The sequence below is a fragment of the Maniola jurtina genome, chromosome 6, assembly GCF_905333055.1.
Source record: "Maniola jurtina chromosome 6, ilManJurt1.1, whole genome shotgun sequence".
Taxonomy (NCBI): domain Eukaryota; kingdom Metazoa; phylum Arthropoda; class Insecta; order Lepidoptera; family Nymphalidae; genus Maniola; species Maniola jurtina.
The window spans coordinates 193,336-215,762 of record NC_060034.1 but is presented as its reverse complement, the minus strand read 5'-3'; the positions used below and the strand labels follow the sequence as shown (position 1 = coordinate 215,762).

The 22,427-nt window shown below is 40.7% G+C and overlaps 2 protein-coding genes across 6 annotated transcripts in view; one reads left to right on the top strand and one right to left on the bottom strand.

The window, feature by feature from the left end:
* The window catches only part of LOC123865960 (phosphatidylcholine:ceramide cholinephosphotransferase 2-like), a 100,634-nt gene extending 85,632 nt beyond the window's left edge, over window positions 1-15,002 (top strand). Inside the window, exons 1-2 of one of the 3 annotated variants that reach the window (XM_045907210.1) lie at window positions 12,769-13,039; window positions 13,699-15,002. In XM_045907210.1, coding sequence (XP_045763166.1) covers window positions 13,725-14,963 — 1,239 coding nt within the window. In that variant the 5' untranslated portion in view covers window positions 12,769-13,039; window positions 13,699-13,724 and the 3' untranslated portion in view covers window positions 14,964-15,002. The other 2 variants (XM_045907211.1, XM_045907209.1) reach the window with 2 other exon arrangements.
* LOC123865958 (uncharacterized protein KIAA0930 homolog) overlaps window positions 1-22,420 on the bottom strand; it is a 66,671-nt gene extending 44,251 nt beyond the window's left edge. For 2 of the 3 annotated variants that reach the window (XM_045907201.1, XM_045907203.1), the window contains exons 1-3: window positions 22,025-22,420; window positions 16,576-16,736; window positions 14,996-15,178 (exon numbers count right to left, since the gene is read on the bottom strand). In XM_045907201.1, coding sequence (XP_045763157.1) covers window positions 14,996-15,178; window positions 16,576-16,736; window positions 22,025-22,133 — 453 coding nt within the window. In that variant the 5' untranslated portion in view covers window positions 22,134-22,420. Of the gene's footprint in view, window positions 1-12,646; window positions 12,724-14,995; window positions 15,179-16,575; window positions 16,737-22,024 lie in introns of those variants that run through there. The other variant, XM_045907202.1, reaches the window with a different exon arrangement.
* Window positions 22,421-22,427: the final 7 nt, after the last annotated feature.

Sequence of the window (22,427 nt, the reverse complement as noted above, 5' to 3'; positions counted from 1 at the left end):
GAATATAAAATATCACATTGGAATACGATGCTTAAACTTGAAGGCGAACTTGGTACGCTTAAGTGAGTGAAATGCTCTTTAAGTGCAAGTGGTCTTCAAGTGATCTTCTACGATGCTTGACCTTGATGGCGAACTTGGTACGCTTAAGTGAGTGAAATGCTCTTTAAGTGCAAGTAGTCTTCAAGTGGTCTTCTATAATGCTTAGAACTTGATGGCGAACTTGGTACGCTTAAGTGAGTGAAATGCTCTTTAAGTGCAAGTGGTCTTCAAGTGGTCTTCTATGATGCTTGGAACTTGAAGGTGAACTTGGTACACTTAAGTGAGCGAAATGTTCTTTAAGTGCAAGTGATCTTCAAGTGGTCTTCACCAACTTGGTACGCTTAAGTGAGCGAAATGTTCTTTAAGTGCAAGTGGTCTTGACCAACTTGCTGCATTTAAGTGAGCGAAACGCTCTTTAAGTGCAGTTGGTTTTCAACTACGACAAATCTGGTCCCCTAAGTGTGGCAAAGTCCCTTTAGATGCGGTTGTTTTGTTCTTTAAATTGAAAGCTGTTGTTGTGATGAGTGATAACGAATGGACAATATTCCTGGATCTTACGAGTACATAGTGGAGGTGTCTTGTTAAGTTGCGAGCTGTCGTATGATTGTGAAGTGATAAGTGACAATGAATGGGCAATATTCCTTAGGAAGTTAGGAAGGATCCTTACAAGTAGGTAATGTGAATCAGGTGTTAACGGTTGTTTATTTTGCAGTAATTTTATCCCGACTCGTGGGGTGCCCGGGGCGGGCACCATGCAGCATGGCCGTGTTGGCAACACCTCGTTCTCACGTTCTGTGTTGCTTGGTGTTGGTGGTTATGCTGTGGTCGTGACGTCAGAGCCCCTCCATCGAGACGAAAAAGATGGCGCTAGGGCGAGGACGTGGCGTGGAACGACAAGCTTGAGTTGCTGTTTGCGCTCCGACCGATTTACATTGCATTATACGGGTTGATTTTACTATCTGAGAGTTTAATTGTTAACAATACTCTGTGCAATTCACTACCTATTACATCCGTTGACCGACTGACGGATTTTTGGGTAGTCGTGTAAAAATGCAGGGAGTGCGTTCACTATCCCAAAAACCCACCCGAACCATCCCTAATGCTATACGTAAGGAAAACCCCACCCTTTACAATGGGGAGTAGTATGGTCGGTGGGATCCTTAGCTTTATCCCACGGTAACTTGAAATTTTTAGTAGGAAGTGTTTAATTTAGACGTGAGAATATCGCAAATCACACTTCTCACGCCGTTTGGCATATTCACAGGGTTCATTGGGAAAATGTCAACTCGGATATCTACGCGCCGCGCGACTCACTCCGAACGTGACGCTACAATATAACATCTATTAAGTACTTCGCAGTACTACGGACTACCCAATATTATGTGCCTCCTGGGTGTTTGAAATGAATTACAAACTTAATTACAAGTTATAAAAATTCAAAATGTTAGATATGCATAAGTAATGCCGGCAGGTCTGATTATGCTTGACTGCAATCATCAAATCTGCTGGCATGCGAGGAACCGCCAATGCGTTGCCGGCTTTTAAAGTTTCTTCCCTTTCCACGCTTTTCCTGTGTTTTGCCCTTTCAAATATTTTTGTTAGAATTGGAACTCGGAAGTCAGGTCTGAATCGGGCCAACACACCGCCAAACGAGAAAGTCAGCTGCCAGCACGTTCCACTATAGCACAACGGTATTAGGTACGGCTGACCTTTCCAAGCAGAACTATGTTTTGCATGTTTTCTTAGTAACTCTGATTTACCGAACACGATAAAAAGTTACAAAGTAACAAGCAGAATCAAGTCAAATAGCATGCCAACCCAAACTGTTACAACTTACATATTATGTTTGTCATCTTCAAGGAGCATAAAATAATAAGTAGGTACAATACTGTAGGCAATAATATATCCGCTTCAGGCACAGTAGAAACAAATGAATTGATTCGCAGCATAGTAGCTGTGATAGTAGCGGCCGCGCCACAGCCGCGCCACAGAGTAGGCCGCGCTGCGCGGAAATGCTCCGACTTTACTCATTGTTATTTCTAAATTGGTTTCGGATGTTGGTTCAGGAAGAGCCGTGGTTTACGCAATTAATTGTTAGGTGTTACGTTGGCGCATATTTTTTAAGCTTTCCGAGCGCATTTAGCTGTGGCATTTAGTGAATAAAAAAGGCAATGAGTATTTTAGAGCGCCCCATTCATATTCATCCATTGTTGAAAGGAATCCTGCCACATTGTTACCTACAAGCCAGCGCATATCCGGGAAGATAATACGTAGTCCATATTATGGATTCCTGTAGAATCTCCCACCCACTCGATATCCTACTGACCTTAGGTTATTGTCTCCTCGAATCAATGCAAAAAGTTATAATGAAATCTAGGGCATCGAAGTAGTTCACGGCAACACATTCTATTCTTCCTATATAGTATATATACATCATATACCTAAGTAGGGACATATTATGAGATATCCGCGAAATGAGAGAACAGCATCTTGAGACGAGCCAACATCATTCCAACTTAAAATCGGCAGCTAACAGGCGGGCAAGTTTGACCCGACTCATTTCCTGAACCACTCTTTACTAGGTAAATAGGATAATATGACGATTTTACAAAGTTCAAGAATACAAGATTTTTTTGAATTGCAAGACCAAAAATGGATTTTATATTATATCAGTCGTGGATGTACGAAGTAGGCAATCATTCTTGTATCAATAGTGTTGTAAACTGATGGACAAGAAAGGAACGACAAGGAACAGAACATGGTGAAGACAATAGAGACGCCTCATCGTGGTGAAGACATCCCAATTCCTAATTCTTATTGTGTAAATGTAAAAGTTTGTAGGTATGTTTTACTCCTTCCTTCACGTCACTACGGCTGACTGCCATTTGACTGCAATTTGGAATGGAGACAGCTTCTACCATTGACCAATATTCAATATATAATCTACTTTTCATCCCGTTCCCGTGCGATTTTTAAAAACATATGTCCACGCGAACAGCGCATGTGACATATGACGAAGTCGCGCACATCATCTTTTTAGTAGCTCATAAATTAATATTTTTTTAATCCAAATATTTTAAGAGCATTCAAATAATCATGTGAATCTAGCACGAATCGCAATTCGGAATTCGGCATCGGAATGCCCTCGCTAACCGGCAAGAATCTAGGTCGGTGCGTGTAGTAACTGCTTACACTCATAAGAGAGCATAATGTAAGAATCGAAGGAGTATATGAGAGCATCTCCAGAAGACGGCGACGAGGCAGATAATGGCGTGGAAAGGGCAGTCCACGCGCGTCGCTCGTTACACAATGAGATGCCATTTGACCTTGGCCGCGAGATTCGCTTTGTATCTCGCGTCGCAGCCTCGCGTCCGTGCCTGAGAGCTCTTTCATTTTTTAGTTCAGAATAAGGCTTGAATAATATGACACAATATTATGTGTATGTACAGAATCTGTGGAAGGAAAGGTGGATGTTTTGCGTGAAATGAGAGGGTATGCGCATTATACGTTGACGGATGACAGAAGGCAGTGGAAGAAGAAGACGTGCCGACCCCACGTAGCGTGAGATAAGGTCTTGATGATTGTGTGAACTGTGAATACAAAAGGTCTTACGATACAGAACGATACTTTAGTTTTGGGTTTGCTTAAGGTGTGCTCCGGTTTAGAATTTCTGACCATTTATAAGGCAAATTAAGGATATTCAGTTTATACGGGAGGCACTAACGAAGAATTGATTTTTAAACTGAAAATGATCAAAATTGCATAGTAGGTAGGAAAATAAAAACTAATTTCGCAAGCTTAAAATTTTTAGAATATTGTTCAATAAAACGTTCGATAATGAATATTGATATTGTGAGAAATATACCTACATATTATACAAGATCTTGTACAACTATGCGCACTAAGTGCAACTCGAGTTAACTCGCCGTTTCAAACCAACCGCCTTGGTAATAAGAACCATAATAGCTTGAGCTGGTCTGACACATTTACAACCGTACAAAATTATGTTTACAGTGCTGATATGTAATACCCACTCACATTCTCATCAAACGATGCTAAAACGGTGTACCTACGATGTGAAAAATCTGCATTATGTTGTAGCTGATATTTGATACCTAGGTCTCCTTTATCCTAACAACTTATATGCATTATTAGCTAATGCTCGTGACATTTTCCGCGTGGAATATGGATTTAGGTTTTTAACAATCCTGTAAACTTTTCGATTTTCCGGGTCGCCTTTGTTATTCTCTAGCTATTTAAATCACACTAATATTATAAAGGCGAAAGTTTGTCTGTATGTTTGTATGTGTGTATGTGTGTGTGTGTGTATATTTGTTACTCCTTCACGCAAAAACTACTTGATGCATTTGGCTGTGGAATGGAGATAGATAATATCCTGGATTAGCACATAGGCTATTTTTTATCCCGGAAAATCAAAGAGTTCCCACGGGATTTCGAAAAACCTAAATCCACGCGAGCGATGTTTTAAAAAATAGTATAATAATATTCTTTTAAAAAACCCAACACGCACCCCAGCAGGCTATAAGTTTTTAAACATTGGTGAGATAAAAGACACATTCATGAGCTGTTCAATAGTTTGTTCGCTTGTGTGATCGTCCAGCTGACGCGGACGCCCTACTAAATAAACACACTCGAACTTTGATTGCTCCACCATCTACCCGTAAAGCTACGCAGCGACTTCTACTACATGCAACTGAAAACAAGTCATCAACTGAAGCATGTAGATTTAAAATTGAAATCACTCCATCCCGACATCAAGGCAACTATAATATTGGAAATCACTCCATCCCGACATCAAGGTAACTATAATATTGGAAATCACTCCATCCCGACATCAAGGTAACTATAATATTGGAAATCACTCCATCCCGACATCAAGGTAACTATAATATTGGAAATCATTCCATCCCGACATCAAGGTAACTATAATATTGCTTTGTAGTCGGGCTCGAGTCTATAACACAAGTGCAATAAATAAATATATCAATTAATTGACTGAGATATCTACATCGGCTGAGAACAGCTCAAACGGTTGACCAACTCGATTAAACAGTCTTTCGAATAAAAGAAACCGCATTCAAATCGGTTCATTCCTTTGAGCGCTACGATGCCACAGACAGACATACATATACACACGTCAAAATTATAATACCCCTCTGTTAGCGTCGAGGGATAAAAAAAACAATCATAAGAGTCGAAAAGTATTGAAATGACTAGTCTTTTAACAAAATGTATTATTTTAGAGGTTTTTGGACAAAGCCAGAGTGAGTTAGCTAATACAAAAGTTCCAAATAAAAAATCTAAGAACCCTAGAACATCCTACTACAATACAACGCTAACATTAAACAGATTAAATTTTCTAGTCCACTTAAGACAGCTGCAGCTGGCAAACGGAATACGGATTCAATTTAAACCAACTCCCCGTTTTAATCTTCTTAAAAGGAGGAGATTTTCAATTGGTTGCGTATTTTTAGGGTACCGTGCACGAAGGTGCCAATGGGACCCTATTACTAAGTCTCCGCCGTCCGTCCGTCTGTCTCTCAGCGGGCTGTATCTCATGAACCATAATCGTCAGAGAGCTGAAATTTTCAGAGTTTGCACTGTTGCCTATCTATTGTCACTATAACCACAAATTAGGTATAATTTTTAAAATATGCTCAGAAAAAAATAAGAAGTACATAGGGTTGCATCTTGTACGATGGTGCTGAACTCTTCGTGTGCGAGTCTGACTCGCACTTGGCCGGTTTTCTGTACCCGCTGCCAAGTACCAACCCAGCCATGCCGTCTGCGATTACTGAATCCACACGTGGCCACTTCACATTTACCGACGGATTTTTTGCGGACTTAAAAAAGAAAGAGGTTCTTAAATGAAGAGGTTTTTTCATAACAAGAATCTGTCCCTCTGTGCAACAATCAGAAGTAATTAACAAGAATCTGTCCCTCTGTGCAACAATCAGAAGTAATTAACAAGAATCTGTCCCTCTGTGCAACAATCAGAAGTAATTAACAAGAATCTGTCCCTCTGTGCAACAATCAGAAGTAATTAACAAGAATCTGTCCCTCTGTGCAACAATCAGAAGTAATTTATTTGCAAACAACTCTTTTGCCAGAACTTTTTTGCACGCACATGCTCGTGGAACTGATTCTTTTCGGAGGTCGGTGTTCCCACTGAATTTCTACATGGAGTTATCAACAAATTCCTGAAAAGTCGGCAACATAGTTATTCTAAGTCGGCTACTTTTGGAAAATATACAATGAACGACTCAATTATTATACCTACAAGTAAAGTGAGAATGGTCGCAGCATAACTTTAGATGTTAACTTGTAGCAAAAGTTTGGGTTCCGTGCCCACTGCCAAGTCGCAACCTTGACCGACACAGTTTATCACCTGGCCATGTTACCTAAGTAACGTTCATGTTTGTCGGGCTTTGGGCGTCGGAGTCGGACGTCATTTGCTTGTCGTTTGCGCGATGGTAACCTTGATGCACATGAGTAGATGTCCCTACAGGATGGATTCACACTGAGCGTGTAGGAGTGAGGGCGGGGAGTTGGCGACGCCGGCCTACGAGATACGGTTACGGGTTGACAATTTTTTGTAAATCAGTTATCGAAATCATGAAATTCGGGCTCAATTTCAGTGCACACAGTTTTAGGCCGGTTTGCTTGGAAATGAGTTCAGATTTGTATTCAGTTCAGAAACGACAGGATTAAAGATATTTTGATCAGAAGTGTTAATTACACCGTTTTGTTCAATTTCTCTTTATGCTAACCAGTTTTAGATTATACTAGCCGATGCCCGCGACTCAGCCCGCCTGGATTTAGGTTTTTCGAAATCCCATGGGAACCCTTTGATTTTCCAGGATAAAAAGTAGCCAATGTGCTAATCCAGGATATTATCTATCTCCATTCCAAACTTCAGCCAAATCCGTCCAGTAGTATTTGCGTGAAGGAGTAACAAACATACACACATACACACACACACATACACACATAGTCACAAACGTGTGTGAGAGTGTGAAGTGTGATTAGTGTGAAGTGCGATAGTGTGAAGTGTGATTTTCGAGCCAAGCCTTGATCCACTAATTTCAAACCCTAAACAGCAACCAAACGCATTTACTTTCTCTTCTCTTCAAGCTTCAATAGAGAAATAAAATATTCGATCAACGATTTTTATGCGCCATAAAAAACTTATTGCAAATTGTAAAATTACGCAATAGGTAAGCAGTTTTACACGATGAAATAGGAAGGTAAAACAGGAGACTCTGAAATTGAAATGAAAGTTTCCTGCCCACAACTTAAACGTTTTGTTTCTCGTGTTGGAACTTATTCAGGACAGAACATCTATTACAGAACCGATTCAATGTGAACGTGTTAATTACACCACCATTGATATCTTAGCAAAAATATGAACATTTGCAACTGCTTTTGTATACGTATCTTTTCGGCGTACTAATAACAATTGGTTCGCAGTTTTATCTCACTTTAATGAATATTTTATCGTTGTAAACATTCCAGTGTTATCCGTTAGTGACGTTAGTCAGTAATTAGGTACCTATTGCATGTTCTGGAGGGCGCGTGGGCGAGTATCAATTATTTATTATCAACTTATCACATGGCTTTAATATTAATCAACCTTACTTCTATTACTAGATAACAATATATTATATTGTTAAATATTAGTGACAAAAATGCAAAAAGATTTTGTAAATGTCCAAAATGTATCCATTTAAGCATCCATTATTATAAATACAGATCTCATCGGAAGCTGGGGAGTGGAAAAGCCACCTAATAAATTATTGGTCCATCTAAAAATATCGTGATAATGAGTATCAAACTGGAATAAATTGACCAGTAGTATGTTCAAGGTCGATATCTTAAAATTAGGTAGATGCCTTCGAATTCATTAAGAAAGATTTCAACTAGGTAGGTACCTAAATAAAAATATAGATCTGTAATAAGCGAAGTCAAGCGCGGAGATACTCGTAGGCGAGATGGGCGAGGAATAAGCACTTAATCCATCAGACAAAACGAGTGGTTTTAAAGGATTCACGGCTACAGGCGGTTCTGTCGACAAGTTTGATTATTATTTATTCAATTAAGTGCCCGCATTCATACAATTTCCGTTCATTTGTATTTATAAAGGCCACATATTATGTACAGCATATTTATAGATTGAAGTAGGCGGTATAGAAACAATTTACAAGATAAGTTCTTAGGTAGGTACCTACCTATTTTGTAGCATTATCTCGTAATCTTTTGCAATAGATATCTCCAAAAGGCAAAAGCTAGATAACCAAACGTAGGTAAGTATAATTATTGTATAACAAAACAGCGAACAAGTTAAAGACAACAATGTAGGTAAATTATTATTAGAGAACAAGGCCACATCATGGCCTGGCCTACATTGAAAGTACACGATAGCCACGTCCTGCTAACTTACAGCTAAAAAGGATCCCATCAAAAACATAACATGTACAAAAATCCAAGTCTCGCAACCTACCTAGTTCTTCTACCGCAAAAAGTTTTGAGATCTAACATAAAACCAAGTCAGTTAATTTATGCAGTATCTATAATCCCACCAAAAACATTTCATGTAAAAAGGTAGCCAAGACTCACAAGTTCATAATGTTTTCACTGTTAAAAAGTTATGAGATCTCTAGTAGAGCCAAGCCCCTAGCTGAGCTTAGATTTGTGCTGGCCATGGGACCTATCCCAAGTCCAAAGTAATATAGCTCTTAAATGTTCTTGACTATATCACATTTATAACAATAAATAACAAATCACTCTACTTACAAGCTCTGATTCTACAAACCCTACATCTTGGTAAAAAAAGTACGGCTTGGCCGTTTACAGTTCGTGGATTTTTTAACTGAAATGACATTTAAGCCCGGAATAGCTTCTGCGACCATCACGAAGTACAATACAAATTAGTAATTGTCGAATAGTTTTACGAACATTAAACGGCCAAGCCGTCCTTTTTTTACCAAGATGTAGGGTTTGTAGAATCAGAGCTTGTAAGTAGAGTGATTTGTTATTTATTGTTATAAATGTGATATAGTCAAGAACATTTAAGAGCTATATTACTTTGGACTTGGGATAGGTCCCATGGCCAGCACAAATCTAAGCTCAGCTAGGGGCTTGGCTCTACTAGAGATCTCATAACTTTTTAACAGTGAAAACATTATGAACTTGTGAGTCTTGGCTACCTTTTTACATGAAATGTTTTTGGTGGGATTATAGATACTGCATAAATTAACTGACTTGGTTTTATGTTAGATCTCAAAACTTTTTGCGGTAGAAGAACTAGGTAGGTTGCGAGACTTGGATTTTTGTACATGTTATGTTTTTGATGGGATCTCATTTCTTTTTGTAGATAGGTAACCATCCTTTTAAGTTCAGATACGGAACCGTATAGTAGGTGGTAGTTTTCAACATTGCCGCCGAGTACAGATCAGCGTCGATGTAAGGGTCCCCACGCTCGTCACAAGTATAAAGTTGTATCCATCCCAGTGCACTACCACATACTCGACTATAGTACGCCTAATATCGTAAGACGACTCAATATTCCCATACATAGAGAATGACAAAGTTTAAAATTTACACCAAAATAATAAAACATCGCTACGCGAACTTTTTGATATTAATTTCACAATTATTTTACTACAGTATTATATTATAAGAAGATAACACCACAATCCGGGAAAATAATACAACTCTTTCGTAGAGTTCTCGAACTCGTCTATTTTACTTAAAACTTGATACTACTAACTAACAATTGAATTATATTTTATGAGTACCAAATGTTCATCAGACACAACCCATGAATGGACCTCGACGTTTAGGGCTGTCAACCATACTTAATAATAAAGTATGTTACCTTATTTCGGGCAAACGTAACGTATGAGAGCAATATATTTTTTTTTGCCTATTTTCACTTATATTTTTTTTAATTCTTTACTTAAACAAATAAATCTATACTAAAATAAATTTATATCTATGTAAAGACGTAAAGTTTGTAAGTTTTTGTAGGACGTAATCTCTGGAACTATTGAACAGGTTTTTAAAATGAACATTTTAATAAGCTACCATCTGCCAAGTAACCACAATACATCGTATTTTTGTAAGTTCACTTTTTAACTGCTCTAGTTTACTATTAACGTGAGTTTTCCGCCTCAATATTTTGTATCCTTATACAAGATCTGTTTACAATTAATGTAAATCGGGTGATATTATATTTAATAGGTGGCAACTGTCAACCCTACTGACATACCACATCTGGCAAAATTAACAAATAACTCTAAACGACTGAGTCTGTAAAAAACAATGCATAGCATTCATTGAAAAGAAACAAGCTTTTTTTCCGAAGACCGAATCCATCGAGTGCCAACAGGATCCCTATTACTAAGCCCCCGCCGTCCGTCTGTCCGTCTGTCTGTCAGTGGGCTGTATCTCATGAAATATAGAAGGTAGATAATTGAAATTTTGAAAGATTGTGTATTTATATTGCCGCTATAACAGTAAATAATGAAAATAAAATAAATAAAGGGGGCCTCTATACACGAAATGTGATATTTTTAAAGCGTCTCTTTTGTTTTTTTAAACCAAAATACCTATTTAAAAAGTACATAATTTTCAATTTTGTGCGATGGTATGGAACCCTTTGTGTGCGACTCCGACTCGAGCTTTCTATTGTATACTAGCTGATGCCCGCAGCTTCGCCCGCGTGGATTGGTCAGATTCCCCTGCAGCATCAGGATTGAGGAGTTGGACTCCAAATTTTTTATGAAACGATGTCGCAAAATTCCTCTATCGATTAAAAAAAAAATGACGCAAATCGGTTCAGAAATCTCGGAGATTTCGGTGTACATAGGTAGAAAAACACAACTCCCTTTTTTAAAGTCGGTTAAAAAAGTAGCCTATGCTACTCCCTGGTCAATTCTCTACTTGTCTGTGAAAACCCCGTCAAAATCGGTCCAGCCGTTCCGAAGATTAGCCTTTTCAAACAGTCAGACAGACAGACAGACAAAAATTTTAAAAACGTGTGATTCAGTTATAGTATCGTTCAAATAACCATATGACCTTAATATGCGGTAGTTATTTCGAAATTACAGACAGACACTCCAATTTTATTTATTAGTATAGATTTCTATTGTAGCGTATAAGTTGCTTTCGAAGTAAATATACCATATTCTGTACCATATTAGTACTATGTAATAAGGTTCATTATTGTCTATTTCAAATATGACATACCTACTCCCACTGCCTACCTGCTCTGTAAAAGGGTCCATTATTATTTTCTATTTTCAAATACACCATATTATTACGATGTAATAGGGTTCATTATTGCCTATTTTCAAATATACCTTTTATTACTTTGTAATAGGGTTCATTATTGTCTATTTTCAAGTATTATCGCCTAAAGATAGGCGCTTAAGTTATTCGAAATTCACTGCAAATGTAACTTTGTAATCACGCAAGTTTACAATCTTTTTATATAGGTTTACAAAGTTACTTATGCAGTAATAAGTAAAAATAAGTATATCTTGAAAACGGGACTGAAATTCAGGCATTTTTAAATTTTTCCTTGCTTTATACTCTAAACACTAACTGTGTGCAAAATTTGAAACTTGTAGGTCTGCTAGAAGTACCTTAGAATTTTGATGATCGGTGAGTGTGTCACTTACAGAATCAAGGAACTTTGACTTGTAATAGTTCTTAAACTACTGGTTCAAATTAAATGTAATTTGGGCATATACCTGGTTTTACTATGTCCTCTTGGTCACTGAAAATTCAGACTTCTAGCTTTATCTGCAACGAAGTTACAGGGGGGTCGAAAGTGACACGAATGGGTTCGAGAAAAGGATGGTACGGTGTGCTAGCTCGACTTGGCCGGGGGCACTACCGTGCCCCCAGATAAACAATGCATTTGCATCAATCGACAATAGTGATGATGTGGCCAGCTAGAGAGTACCATGCTCACTAGTTCCAACAAACTCGTAACAATTTTGCGTAATAAGTTAACATCTACTGCAGTGGTATTAATTATTGAATAAGTTTGAAAATTACATGAAACAACTGAACCATATTAAGTATATGAAGAGTAGTAACTATCTATTAGACTATTCCAAATTATTAGATAGGTAAATTGAGAAGATCAACGCAGCTATATTCATTAGGTATAAATATTAGAACAATGAAACCAATATGAGACAGAAAAGCAGAGCAGATCCAAATACATATATAACAAATCTATTAGTATGTTGTTTCTAGTTTTAAAGCCTTATTCAGATTTTCCTGTTTTCACAGCATAACTATTGATTTATTTTTAAACGAATGTATCTATTATTCATTGAGAATTCCTGATAAAGTTCAAATTAATTCAAAGCTCAGATGAATTGAAACAAATTAACGGAAAATGAAGTTGGCCCGTTGGGTTCGCGTGGTGAGCGGAGTGCGAGCGTAGTAGTAAAAGCTAGTGGGACGAGAGCGCACTGCGCAGAGCGAACGCGATGGCGCTATTCGACGGCGGCGGTGCACGAGCACCGGGGCGGCGGGGGGAGGCGCGCGGGGCGCAGCCTGACGTCACCTGCCGTAATCGTTTGCATCGAGCCGAGCGTGCGCGAGGGGCTCCGACGGCGCCCGACGACCCCGCCGTCTCCGTCTCGCCGCAGCCAACCAGTTCCCGGCTACATCGCTTCTAGTACGCGGCCGCCCCTTTCCGAGCTCGCCCGCAGCGCGCAGTCCGACTGATAAAACAACATTAGTATCGCGACCGAGGCCGCGGGCCGATGCGCAGTGAGACGGTGCCAGTGGCTGCGACCGGCGCATGTCACGAGTGAAGTGCACGAGATAGGTGCCGTCGCGACCTCGTTTCCGCGACCGTCGGCGCCAGTCGCTCCGGCTGTCCGCCGGGCGCAGAGGAGCCCGCACAATCGATGAGCAGCCGCGCTCCGCCGGATGACAGTCGCACATTGATCGAGTGAGTCCCGATACCTTCGCTATGCGACCGACGTGCACTTTCTAAACGACGCGGCGCGACGCTCCAACCCGCGGAGAAATCTGTCGCTACGGGCGATCTATATTTGTCTATTTCGCGATTCGTGAGTGCATCTCGGGGGCCGCGCGTCGGTCGGCGGCACGCTCCGACGTACAGTAATCAGCAAACGACACAAAGAGAGCGGCCTCCGCGCGCCCCGCGTGTATATTGTGACCACGGTCTTTGAACCGAGCCCCCGCTTGTGCCGTTCGTTCGCTTGTTTACGACGATGAAGCGTCTAGAATTCTCAGTTTCGATGATCCGGAAGCGCTCGCAGTGAGCGCCCAGTGCGAAAACCATTCGCGACCCAACCAGAAAATTGTATTCAAGTAGGTACCTGCCTCCGTTAAGATTAACTTAATGAAAAGATATTTTTATGTCTTAACATTATAGTAGCGTACAGCGAAGTAGAGTGAAAATGTGGTACGATTAGTAACAAACCGGTTGATACTCGTAAACAACTTAGAAACCCATTCTCGGGTCCGAGCGACTTCGAACGCTGAAACCGGATTACCATCCGGTTTGCGTTAACGGCGCTCAATGTAATATCGTCAATGTAATATTGGGACCGAGATTTGAAGAGAACTTTTGTCAACTTGCAGGTGGGATTCCAGCCAATGGTGATTGGATGACGATCTCGGCTCGCTCGCCGGACGAGGAGCCGTCGCCGCCCAAGCAGATCGAGTTCGCGGAGCCTCTGCTGGCGTCGGTGCGCGCTTACCTGGCGCACGAGCCAGCCGCCAAGCGCCTGGCCGCGCCGCCCGCGCCCGCCGCCTGCCATGCCGACATCGTGAGCTCGTCGGCGCGCGAGGAGGTGCGCGGCATCGACTTCTCGGCGCTCGCGCGCAATGACCTGAACAACAACGCGTCGCGCCGCCGCGCCATGCCATCCGCGGCCGAGCTCATGCAGCGCCAGCCGCTGCTGGCGCGCGCCAAGCCGCCGCCCGACGACTCCGACCCCGACGCGGACGCCGCGCCGCGCGCCGCTGACTTCGTGGTGGAGATCCCGCCGGGCGCCACGCGCGAGGAGCGCTACCCCAAGGAGGTGTGGAAGACCATCGTGGCCTTCGTGTTCCTGTTCCTGTGCGTGTGCGTCAACATGATGTCGCTGTCGCTGGTGCACGAGCGCCTGCCCGACCGCAACAGCACGGCGCCGCTGGGCGACATCGTGCTGGACAACGTGGCGCCGCGGGACTGGGGGCTGGCCGTGTCCGAGTACCTCATCATGGCGTCCACCACGACGGCCATGCTGGTGGTGGTGTTCCACAAGCACCGCTTCATCGTGGCGCGCCGCGTGTTCTTCATCATCGGGCTGCTGTACCTGTACCGCTCGGTGACCATGTTCGTGACGGTGCTGCCCGTGTCCAGCACCACGTACTTCTGCAGCCCCAAGAGCAACGGCACGACGCCGCTGCTCATCGTGCGCCGCATGTTCTACCTCATCTCGGGCTTCGGGCTGTCCATCAACGGCAAGCACACGTACTGCGGCGACTACATCTACTCGGGCCACACCATGGTGCTGGTGCTGAGCTACCTCATCGTGGCCGAGTACTCGCCGCGCAAGCTGTGGCCCGTGCACTGGGCGCTGTGGGGCGCGGGCGCGCTGGGCGTGGGCTTCGTGCTGCTGGCGCACGGCCACTACACCGTGGACGTGCTCATCGCGTACTACATCACGACGCGCCTGTTCTGGACGTTCCACGCGCTGCTGGGCGCGCAGCCGCGCGCCGGGCCGGGCGCCATGCTGCAGCGCGAGTGGTGGTTCGCGCTGTTCACGTACCTGGAGCGCAACGTGCGCGGGCCGGTGCCGCGCCGCTACGACTGGCCGCTGCCGTGGCCGCGCAGCAAGCTGTTCAGCCGGCTGAGCTAGTGGCGCGCGCCGCCGAGCCGCGTGTGACGCACCTTCTGCGAGTGGCGCCGCAGCACCTGCAGCTCCTTGGGGCTGGTGCGCGTGCAGATGGCCAGCGTCAGCGTGTAGTCGAACTGGTGCACCACGAGGTTGAGGTACACCGTCTCCTCCCAGTCGATCTCCGGGTCGCCGATGGGCAGCTTGCGCGAGTCCTTGCGGAACACCTCCACCTCCGTCTGCAACGACCGACTGTGCGAACTCATTCTGTTTTGTAAATTCTATATTTTATAAGTGGTTATTGAACTATCTCGAGTCTATGGAACGAAGAGGATATTTATTAACAAATATACTGTGATCGGTTTCGGTGAGCAAAGTGTGGACGCGAGGGACGACTCGCGTGCGAGAGTGTGAGACGTGTCGCGTCGACTTGTAATGCGAGTGCGGACTATTGTAACAAATAATATTTTTATATCGTTTAAAATAAAGTACACGAGTGTTATCGATGCAAACTTTTTGTATTTCCAAAAATCGTTCTAATAGCTGTAGTAATCTATAATCCAAATGGTGCTAACCTCGCAGCTGCGCCGTCAGGTCACCCGCGGCTGAACGCTCACCCGAAGAGGGCACTTACCACTAGCTACTATTTGAATTATAGCTTGGAACCATTACCTACTAGTGCACAAAACTACTGAAAGGGAATAATATTTTTATAAAATCGAATTTATATCCAGAAAAGAAAATTAATTAGTGTTACAGGACAACCGAAATTGCTTAATACTCCGTAACAATGTAAGCACTGGGTGTCAAATCTAATCATAGTTTCTAATGTATGCTGGTACTTAGTGGTCCTCTTAGTGGGTGGTTGTGGGTATGAATATCTAAATATGTAATTGAATATTTTTTCTAAAGTAGGTGCCTCGGTAACTGCTGAAAAATAAATTTTGAGAACGTAGGTGCCATGTTTGCTCTATGTGTCAACACAAAAGCACACTTTACCCTTAGATTAAAGGACACGACAGTTAACAGCAAAAATAGCAAGTACGTTCTCAAAATGTAATATGCACTATATTTTCAGTTTATATCTAAATGGGAGGAATATTATGACAACTGTGTGCCATCTGTAAAGCTCATGATAAGTTATTTGTAGCGTCACTAAAATAATAATACAAAAACCGATAACAATATCTACCTGCTTGATATCATCATGTAAACAATATTTTTTTGTAATATTAGGAATGTTTGAGTGCATGTAAGCACAAATGTATTGTATTGGGAACTCATACCGCTCTGTGTACATGCTTTATTGCCGGTGCTTTCAGAATACTTTGTTTAGGCTTCCATACCTCAAAAAGGAAAAAGGAACCCTTATAGGATCAATTCATTGTTTATCTATACTCTATCTGCCTGTCAAGAAAACCTATAGGGTTATATTATACTCAAAAGGTATCCCTATAGGATTTTTTTCCCCAGTGTTAACAGACAGACAGAACCTGCAAGGGTTCCTTTTTTTCCCTGGATATACGGGACCCATAGGTCCACAGGAGCAGGAAAATTTCCAGAAGGAATAAGTCTCTCTCACACTCAAGTAAAGGGCATAAAAGCCGGTACACGAGCAGCAGAGAGCAGGTCTCACCTCATACTTGGGCAGGTACCGCGAGGTGCCTTTGACGTGTCGTTTGCGCACGAAGAACAGCAGGTCGTCGCAGTCGATGGAGCGCTCCTCCTGGAACAGGAAGTGGCGCACGAACAGGTCCGTCCAGTACGTGGTCCCCTGCAGCACCACGAACCCCGAGTCTGCAAACATACACCGGTGTTAGCGACATACACGCAGTTTGGTGCCTGTCACTATGTCCACGGAGAGAAGTTAGTATAGGCCTCGCTCTCTTACGTCGCGTCATTCCATACAAACGTTTTCAAAAAACATTCGAAATTCAATTGGAAAACATAGTTTCGTTTGTGATTGGTTGGTGACACAAAATGGTAAGCGCCCACTGAGTTTTTGTCTTTGTCATCTGTATGGGATTACAGTACAAGAGAAAGCCCTATACCTGCTTACTTCTCTCCGTGGATACAGCATAGAGGCGATCGCGTCAACGGGGACAAATCGTTAACGCAAACCTATAAAGCCGAGCCGCCGCGTCTTTTTAAATAACAAGTCAAATTCAACTTTATTAATTTAGCATAGCGGTGGGGCCACAAAACGGCGCGGCTTCCCACCATGCGCCGCGCGACATTTCAGTTTCTACTGTTTCTTTTTCAGCATACTAATTCCAACTGTATGCCAAAATTAATAAAGCTGAATTTAAGTTGTTACCAAAAAGCGCGATGCGGCTCGGCTCCACTCTATTGAGACGTGCATCGTGAGGGAACGTGCAACTGAAAAACTGAAAAAACTTGCTATAGTTAATGTATGTATATAAATAAATCATTATGTCTTTGATTACTGGAATAACTTGACTTAGTTCATACTTTATAAGATTAAAGATTAACAATTAAAAATAATTTAGTTACTTGTATCACCATCAGCTTGAGGCGCTATACATTTTTGTTCAAATATTGAATAGATTACATACCTAGTTGACATTTCAGACAGTAATATGGGGACACTGTCTAAGGATTATAGATTCAAGCATAATGTTGAAGAATGCCCCAACTGTAAGCTAATGTGTGTCTATGTTTTACAATAATCTATATCTAGTGAGTCGGCGTTCCGAAAAATATATAACATTAGCAAGTCATACAAAAAACCTCGCTACCTGCAGACTTTTGTAAAGGGAAGTGCCTTGGAAGAAATCATGAATGTTTACTTACATGTTGTAGAAGATGTACTTTAGATGCCACTATAATATCGACGAGAAGCGCTTAGTTAATGCAAACAAATTATATCTGTATCTAACTAGCTCTCCTTAAGTAAATTACTGCTTTAATGTTTTGTATTTTAAAAACTTTAATTTTATATGAAATTGGGACATCAAGATTAAATCCTTTAAATGTGATATTAAGTTTGTGTACCTATGTTTTATTTTTAATTCATTTTAAGAATCACCCCTATAGTTATTGAGTTCAAATATATAAATAAATTAAATGAACTTAAATTATTGTAATTTCTGATCTACAGCTGAGATCTACAGAGTGCACTTTGACTTTGCTCAGACTTAAGTTTCAGTGAAAACGAGATAGATTTATGCCAGCTATAATATATCGTTGCCTCATTTTGAGTGTCTTAAATCTGAGCAAAATAAAAGTATGCTCTACAAATCTCAACCTAAGGATGAGATGTATAGAATAAAGCATACTTTAACTTTGACACAATTAAAACGAGGCAGATTTATGTCTGCCTCACTTTAACTGGAAGTAAAGTCTAAACAAAGTAAGCTCTATAGTTCTCAGCTACACTAGGTGATGAGAATTAACATAACATTTTTTTCAAGCCACTTTGGGCTGTCTCGCCATCAGAGTTGTGCTAGATGGTGTTGCGATTGTGTGAATCTTCATTTTCTGAGCATTGCTTGTTCAATGTTCAAATCTAAGATCAGCCAAGTTATTGAAATGAAGCGATTCTATTGGTAAAGGACCATGAGTAAAAATGTGTGCACCCTGGTCCAATCCCCCAACCGTGTCAAAAAGTATGTCTTATGACGCCTTCTGTAATTTGGGCACAATTTGTTTGGCTATAGGCTAAGTCAAAATCGAACGCAATCTTGATACAGTTTCAAAACTGAGAACGTAATTATAATTGCTTGATGCTATATATACATAAAATGTACCAAAACCTTTCATATGGCACCAATTTCAACATTGTTGGGGAAATGGAACAAAATGACTCAAGGCCCTTTTACATACTCCCCTTGTTTCGCACCCTCGTACATGCCTGGTGGGTTGGGCGTGGTGATCGGTTATCTCTATTAAGTGGTTTATAATTTAGTTATCTTGTTAGTTTATATGTTGTTTGCCCTGTCGTATGGTCTATGACGGAAACTCGATGCACTGTGTTGTAAATATTAATGTTAACATGAATCTGTTGCTTTCATATTGTACAGGCGATGCAATGAATGACCATCATTAATTAATAATATGTTTAAGTTTTTTCGAAAAAGGTTTATTTATTTTATTGAGTAGTTTATTGTTTGACGAGAGCTGTAGACAAATTGTGATGATTTATACAAATTAGATTATCTTTCAGGTTGGGGGCTATAGAGCACACTAACATTGCTCAGACTTAAGAAACTGCTAAAATGAGACAGTGGTATAACATTTGTAATCACTGACATAAATCTATCTTGTTTTAACTAAAACTTAAGTCCAAGTCAAGTCAAAGTGCACTACATATAGACCTCAGCCTCAGTCAATCTTACTAAAATTTTTAATTAAGTAGCTAATTTTTTTCTTTTTGAAATTGAATTAAAAGCTTCTGGAGTACTTACTGGAACATGTGAGAAACAAAATAATTTTTATTGGTGATGATAGCTAAGCTTGTTTATGTTACTTTTAGTTCCTAACTAATAAAAAATTACATACTGCTTTATGCACTTCAAATACTTAATATAATATGTATATGAAAAATGTCTTTAAATAATCTGTATAATATAATATAAGCATAAGCTTCTAAATGTAAGGGATTATTATTTTCTTTTTATTATTACACATTTTAGCAAGTGATACAGATACAGACTGTAGGTGTGAATCTTTTTATAACATATTGTGACTGAAGGTCCAAGGTGGAAGAGAGAAGTGATTTTAGAAAATTCATATATACCTAACTTTGAGTGTGTACTATAATAATTCCTGTTATTTAATTAAATTAAGGTTAGTACAAGTGTATATTTCATTGCACTTTGTCTAATGCAGTTCTCGGCAGTTGGAGGCTTGTCAGTGTTTTATACAACATTCCGGAACAGCAAATAATTTCCTATTTTGTATAATAACTATGTAGAAATTTGTAAACCGGCCAAATAGATAATGTGTAAGGAAAAGGGGTTCTGTAACATCTGTGTGTACTCAATGTAATATTATGTGTTTTAAGTGTGAAGATCATCAGCAAGGTATTCATAATGAAATGAAAGTTTGAAAACTATTTATGAAGTCTTATGCAACTTGGAACACAGGTATCAGGAAATAGCTTTGCAGAAAAATACCCTGATAAGGCTGTTCTCCCAAGATCTGAGAACCACGCATTGAAGTATTGAATTAATTTACTTAAATAAAAATGAAAATATGTAGTCTGTACGACACGTTTGATGTCAAAAGCCTCACATAAACTCATTTCTTGAGGCACATATTGAGCAATCAGCTTAAATGTAACATAATTAAAATGAAAATGAAGGTCATTAAGCTGTTTTCTCACCAAAGCATGCGCAGGCCCCTGAAAGTATTGAAAGTTCAATGTGTGCATGGAGTATGATAAAGTATAATAACAGTTATACTGTTGCTGTTGTAAACCAAACTTCAAATAAATGTCTTTTTTATTAGTTAACTTTTAAATTAATACCCCCATTTGACCTTTCAAAGCAAGAAATTCCTAGCAGGCAAATTAAGAAAATTTCAGTGAACCCACTGCCGAATTTCATCAAAGTTGTTTATTATTGTTTCATCAAAATCATTATACCTACTTAAGTATTTAAAATTTGAAAAATCCAAATGTATAAGGACATGAGACAAGAGCTACTTAGTTACAGGAAGGGCTACAAGTATCTCTGATATTACCCAAACATTTAAAGAGCCAATTGTCATTTTGATCCCTGCATCTGATAACAGGTAGATACTTAATTTGCAGTGGGTGATTTATCAATCTATTTGGTGATACAAAGTAAGGTGCAAGGAACAGCCATCTTGCTCGTGATGGGTGCGTAAGTTGACCAATTGTTTCCCGCACAGCCGCTGGAAAATGTGCAAACGATTTGTAAATTATAGGGAACTGAACTATGGATAACTCTTTATATGGAGCAACCCGCGGCGCATGCGTCAAATACGAGTGACGTCATCAGCACGTGTTAGCCACATCGGACACGCCAAAATATTTTATTTTTATTTTTTAAGTAAACAAGTATTAGCCATTCTTATCATGACTAATACTCCCCTTTCCTCTCCAATTAAGTGTTAAGCTTGTGCCAGGAGTGGGTACGACAATAGTGCAAGGGGTTGAACCGCCGACCTTTCGGAATTCAGTCAGCTCCAGTTGAGCTATCGAGGCTCTAATAATGCGATTGTCGTTACAGCAGCAGCTCCAGGAGTACAGATTAGTCATTTTAAGTTATCAATAGTCAAAAATGCAGAAATAGTGGTGCAGGTGCCTAATATGCAATCAGCATTGCGGTCACAATGGTTACTACTGGCCGCACCATTCACCATCATCATCATCAAACTCAACATTCAAACCCAAATCATTTATTAAAATTGTGGGTTGCATATGAAACAGAAATGAAAATGAATATATTATGTCAAGACTGCAGGTTGATTTCCGAAAACCTGCATCAATCATTATTACAATCTCAATTGTTGTAATTGGATGAACTTATAACAGTCTTATTGCAACACTGCATTGTAGCCAATAGTGAGTGAGCGTCAACCAATCAAAGGTGATTGCGATTGTGACATTGTGGCTGTCATTCTACCGCAATCTAGCATCTGTTTTCAGATTCAGACAATCAGATTCTACTGAAAAGAACCAGCAATTAGGCCAACAATAATGATTCAATCACTAACTATTCCTCATTGGCTGTCTCTTCACTATTAGCTAAAGGACATAGTTTCAGCAGGAGAACCTTCAATTCAATCAATAACAACTGCAGTGATAGAATAATCACAGTTTTGGTGCTAGTGGATAGTTGCTGCAGCAAATTATTATGTTTAAAGTTATCCTGCTTTTCAACTCTCCCCAACAATTAAAACATCTTTGTACATTGCTTTTCATCCATGCTAATATGTAGAGGCAACTCTATCTGTTCAAGGCCTAGCCACTGAACCGATCTTGACGAAATTTCGCAAAAAGATTCCTTGGATCATGACGAATATCACGCACGTAGCCATAGCAGACAGCTTGTATAACATAAAAGGGAGAACCCATAGAACAACAAATCACTAACCATCTTTCATCAACTGGCGCATTTCTTTGGTGCGCTGAAAGTTGATCTCCTCCAACAGCTGGTCCAGCATGGTGGCGTGCGGCAGCAGCGCGGAGCCCCCGAGAGCCATCCCCCTCGGCACGGCGCACTTCCCGCGACACAGGACCCGCGAAACACCAACACCTCATATGTCAACACAAGCCGCTGCGACCATCAACAATTTATGTTCGTTAGAGTCCCACTTTACTGTAAGAATGTCCACTGGGAGAGTTACTAGGTATTAATATTGCGTGCTCTCTGTCAACTCTTACAAGAATCTTATCCTAGAACAGTTTCGTTGTTTGTTTTATTTCATTTTATTCTCATTTCTCACGCCTCTAAAATGAAATTGAATTTAGCATTTTAGCCTTTAAATGTCAAAATT